The 5,273-nt window shown below is 39.4% G+C and overlaps 1 protein-coding gene across 1 annotated transcript; it reads right to left on the bottom strand.

Annotated features, from left to right (window-relative positions):
* Positions 1–502: 502 nt before the first annotated feature.
* LOC131230366 (uncharacterized) lies at positions 503–5,273 on the bottom strand. Its single transcript, XM_058226255.1, has 2 exons — positions 4,945–5,273; positions 503–1,067 (listed from the first exon to the last, which is right to left on the bottom strand). The coding sequence occupies exons 1-2, from the start codon at positions 5,203–5,205 to the stop codon at positions 798–800; spliced, it is 531 nt and encodes a 176-aa protein (XP_058082238.1). The 5' UTR covers positions 5,206–5,273; the 3' UTR covers positions 503–797.

Here is a 5,273-nt window from a genome sequence, read left to right as displayed (position 1 = left end):
ATCGGGTGCACTAGTGGACCCCACTAAGTTGTGATGCATCTAAAATCATGCAAGGAGTGGTATGCTAAAACTATGATACACAGACAGTGTTTTAATGGGACTGGGATTACCAAATTCATGTGGAGCCTTAGGAAGAAGAGTTTTGATGGGTTCCACACTCCTCAATCGTTTAAAATTATAAGAACAGGGCTGGGTCCCTAATCCAACACAACGGAAGTAATAATTCCCATCACAGGACTTCTCTAAAGGTGTAAGGAGAGGAAAACTACGGCATCAAGCATACAACGATGGCGTCTCAACAAGGTACGCTGCTTAGCTTATCTGATCTCCATATTCCGATGCATAGCATGGTCCTTTGCAATTCCGCAAGTAATGCATTTATATGAACTGAATCCACTTCCAAACTGTATTTAGCCACTTGGACAGACTTAGACTCACCATACAGACCTTTGTATTGCACCAGGCCTTACTTTAAAAATTGGAAGCGTTAGTGGGCGTAGCGTGCACCAAGAACACCAAGAATCATAACTTCATTAATCTCCAATCATCCAAAGACAATGGAAATCTCAAACAGCTATTTCAAAATGCTAAAAAAAATTAAATTTAAAATGCTGCTAGATTCCCGCCAACCATCTTTAAATGGTGAAGATGTAATGTGAGCACCAACTCTCAGTGCACACTCTGTATACTGAAGCCGCGCCATTTTCCAAAATCAGCTCAATGATAACAGAGGCATAGTTTTTTTTTTTTTTTTTTTTTTAAAGACTAATTTCCTAGCATATACACCCAAATTAGGTCTACTTCTCCTCTTCCGCCTCTATCCGTAGAGCTATTAGATGTGCAGCAGCATTTGCCGATGAGAAAGCTCCATGAAAGCTTTCTTGGTATGAGATTGATTCCAAATCTCTCACCATCTTCAATAGAATCTCACCCAGGTCCACTTGTTTCACCATCAAAGATTCATAGTACGAGTGGGCCGCTATCTTGCTAATTTCTACATTGGTAGGCTCTGGGCAGTATTCATCATCCAACCATTTGTGCAGAGTTACTCTAAGCCACTCGGATTCCTGAACAAGCAGTTAAGAGAAGGTAAACATTAGATGTGTTTGTATGCATATCAGATTGAATTGTGATTGTTAGTACTTGAAACAGAAATAAAACCAAATCATAGTTCGCCAAAAATTATAATAAGGTTACTTTCAATTTTAAGTCAGTCATGAAAGAGAAGTAACTGTGATTCGAGGGTCATTTCCTCATAACGAATACTTCCCGGCATTTTGATGGACGAAATCTAAAATGTGGACTTCCTCAGGAAATGGAGAACTGTGAATTTTAAAATAGTTCTAAAACTCGCTGACTTAACTCGACTCGGTGAGATAGAAACTCGGTGCTGGGAGTGATGAGGTGAAACTCATGGTTATGAAGGGAGGAATTTTATTTTAAAAAACGGTTGTTGTGCAATTCAAACACCCAACGTTAACTAAACAAAGTAAGAACCTTAACCACAGGGGCATATATGCTATGATGCTGTTTTGTTTCACCTTTTTTATTACTTTCGTAATATTTTCAATTTATAATAATTATACATTGAGTCAAGTCTTCAAGTCAACCAAACATGGTTGGACATCGAGTCGAGTTTTCGTATTTTTAAACTATGGATTCTAACCATGGTGTGCCATAACGGATGTTATGTAAAGGTAACGGTAGTAACCATTACACGTTATGGGGTCGTAAACGCTATAATGGCCGTTACAGAAAGGAAAAAAAACAGAGATCATCTAACGGCCCATTAAATGCATTCATTTTCTCTGCATCGATCCTGATCTATGATACTATCGGAGTGAAACAAGGGACTGAAGGTTCGGAGAAAGATTGCCATCAGGAAAGAAGAAAAAAATAATGTCTGTCTAAAGAAATGCGTTGAGAAACTGCAATGTTTAGAACCTTCCAGTGAGAGAAATGTGGTTCCTAAATCAGGAATATTGTGATCATGGATTAAAAAGGGAGCATCGGAAATCATAGCAACCGAAACCAAATATACTTATCGGAGTTGTATCCTCAAACAAAACCCCACAAAAATGCAATGAAACATGTTAATAAACATGTTTAAATATTTTTCTCCCTAAAATATGGGGCTATAATAAGTGAATAGGGAGGTTCATAGTGTGGCTGACTCGTATCGTTGGGCACTGAAACCAATACGTATTGGGTGATACTATCGATTTCCAACCATCGTTAGGCTAGAGATATTCCTCTATTAAGGAAATGTTGGAGTTATGGGATTGATCCTCCGATAAACAAAGTGGAAGGGAAACATGAAGTGTTTGTTTCAAAATGGTAGCAAATGTAAACACAATGGAAGAGAGCGAGAAAGTGAAAGAAGAGGAGATGTGCAATTTTTTTGAAATGTAACAATTCTTTTGAAGGTAATATATATTATTTCGGAAGTTGTTGTTGTTGTTGTTGTTTTTATTTATTTATTTATTTAAAAAAGTGTAAAGCTTCTAAACATAGAGATATAGGTGTGTGAATTTTTTTAAGGTTGAACTACAGTTTGGGAAATACACTACGTTTAAGGAGGATTTTTGGGGGAATGGGGTTACGTTTTGGGAGGAAAGAGGAGGTGGCCTTTCAGTGTTGTGCACTTGCCTCCACAGAATAGTAAGAGGGTGTTGGAAAAATAATATTTCGGAATGGTTACAAGTAAAATATTTTATGATTTAGGTTTGGACTTCATTTTGCTCTGGCATGAGAAAAATACATCGCAATTGAGATTTCTACCCTTACAAGAAGATCAAAAGATGATAAAACGGCACTCGTATGTATACGCACAAAGAGCCCCATTTCGCAAAATTTCAATGTTTTTTTACTAAGAATTGATTCCAAAATCACAAAATTTTTATCCATTCCTAAAACAACGAAGAGCCAAAGAAAGCCGTAAGGAGAAACCTCAAGGATGATGAGATTGATAATAATGAGGGAGATTAATGCAGGTTGGAGGATGTTAACTCCAGGTTAACATGATATGGAGATGGGACTTGGGGGAAATGACAGTAGACAACCACTACTACAATGTTGGTGTGGCGAGCCTCTCCTATCGTAGACATCACATGTACCTCAATCAGCACTAACCAAAAAGTGGACCCAATGTAGTGTGGCCATTTTCTAAAAGTCGGATTGATCAGACAATCATGGCCTTTAATTTATCGGCGTCTGTTTGTTGAATTTGAATCACTTACTATATGTTTTACTCAGATGTTAGCTAGAACCACATTTTTAGTGTAATTTTTGGGTTATAATCCATTGAAAGTGATGCGGGTGCATTGTGCTTAGCGGTTTTGCCTGGCTTTGGCTTGCTTGTTGGGACATCTGCCTTATAGACCCTGTGCTGGTGTGCGAGTGGTGTCAATGGGTTAGGCAGGTCTTTAGGCCTGGACCTGGACCCCACCCATAGATAAGTGTAAGGCCCTCTTTAAGCCCACCATGAAATTAAATTGACCATGCAAGGGAAACAGGCGACGATTCGGCACCAGATATTCGGAGGTGTGGAAAGAGCAGCTCTGAGATGTGAAAAAACCATTTAAAAAAATGACGATTGTTCGTGGAGGTTTCCACAGAATGCTCTCTTTTTGTAAAGATGATCATAACCATTCCACAAATTGAAATGAATGTGCATGCTGATGATCATTCTATAAATTTTCTATCCATTGGGTAGTTATGAATTTGAAATCCAAATTGAAACATTTTTCTTTTGGGTGGATTTCAAATCCAGCATGATTGAGAATCCTCAAAAAGTCCACCTATTTCTTCTCTAAAATGTGGGTGGCCAAACATAACTGTCATAACTGCTCTCTCCACATCTCTATGAATTGGGCCTTTTGAACTCCAAGTTAGCAAACTATAGTTTCTAAATTCTACAGGATTGAAAATCCAAGTTACCAAACACAACTGATAGAATGAAAATATCAGGGATTGAAAATCCTGGATTTGGACTTGAGAATCCAAATCCAAGGTGTCAAGCGACCCATTCGGATAATTAGTGGAAAATCATACTTTACCCATGGCCCTATTCATGGTGGGCCTACCCGGTGAACGGTTCTGATCATTCATAGGCATAGCTCAACTGCTAGAGCGTGATGGGTGATACACAGATATAAGGTAGTGTCAGTCCAACTGGTTGGACCATAAGGTACGGTCCACATAGTAGATAACTTCCAACCTGTTAAACGTATGTGAAATCTAACCCTTCCAATAGGTCAACCCCACCATGAGGATCACCCGTTGAAAAAATCAGCCCTATCTACTTATCAGGTGGGCCACACCACGATAGCCATTGATATATAGCAAAAAAAAGCATGGTCCACTTGATGAACGGATATTGTAGATTTTTGCGCCAGATGATCCCCATGATCGGACCAACCAATTAGACAGGTTGGATGTAGCCTACACATAAAAAATTGAAAGTAACCGACTGGTTGGACAGTAACTTAGTAGTCCAAACGGTTGGACTGAAACCTTCTCCTTAGAAATTACTTAAAAATAAATTGCGTACGCGGCATATAAGTAATTCAATTTAAACCGTCCAAACATCGGTCCCAATTTAAATGTACCACTAACCAAAAATTACGGTTATTTGGTTAGTGGTACATTTATTGGACGGTTAAAAATGAAAAATGTCAAACGGTCTTAGATTCATCAAACAAGTGTCCACGAATCAGAGGTTAGGATTGCTCAACCAATCTAATTTTGGGATCACGACTTAAAGAGAGTAGGTTCCCAAGTTAGACGGTTTAATTTGAGTAAATATACGCCACAGGTACAATTTCTGAGTGCTCGTGTATCAAGTGTCATATGCAGCCAGCGTATCAAATAACTCCCATCGGGTGGATAACGTAAAAAAGTGAAGTGAGAAGGGTAAATAAAATAACATGAAATGAAAATTACCTGGCGTGCCCTGGAAGGGTGCAACCAGTGGTCGGGTACCCTAAGGTCGTCAACGAGAGGTTGTGGGTCCCACTTTTCTGAGGGTTGGGCATTGCAGGGATGGTCGGGTCTGAGGATGGTTTGGAGGGTAAAGGAGCGTGTTGTAGGGCAGGAGAGTGGCCTAAAATGGCGAGGAGAGGGAAGGGCTAGGGGCATGCTTGTAATTATGTAGGGGCATTTTCGGAAAGAAGCGATTGAAAGGGGAAGGGTTCCCATTTCCATTTTTGAGGGTGTTTGGTAAGGCGTTGAAGATGGGTTGTTTGGGAATTTGGGGAAAGGGTCAGATTACG

This window comes from Magnolia sinica, chromosome 17 (assembly GCF_029962835.1).
Source record: "Magnolia sinica isolate HGM2019 chromosome 17, MsV1, whole genome shotgun sequence".
In the NCBI taxonomy this organism is placed as follows: Eukaryota; Viridiplantae; Streptophyta; class Magnoliopsida; order Magnoliales; family Magnoliaceae; genus Magnolia; species Magnolia sinica.
Note: the sequence above shows the minus strand (reverse complement) of the source record. Positions and strands in the feature narration are given on the sequence as shown.

What these genes read in the sequence shown, in the direction of transcription:
- LOC131230366 (XM_058226255.1), bottom strand. Translation starts at nt 5,205, where the DNA reads ATGGAAATGGGAACCCTTCCCCTTTCAATCGCTTCTTTCCGAAAATGC. An exon ending in ACCCTTCCAGGGCACGCCAG is followed by an intron (nt 1,068 to 4,944) that starts GTAATTTTCATT and finishes CTGCTTGTTCAG; the next exon opens with GAATCCGAGTGGCTTAGAGT.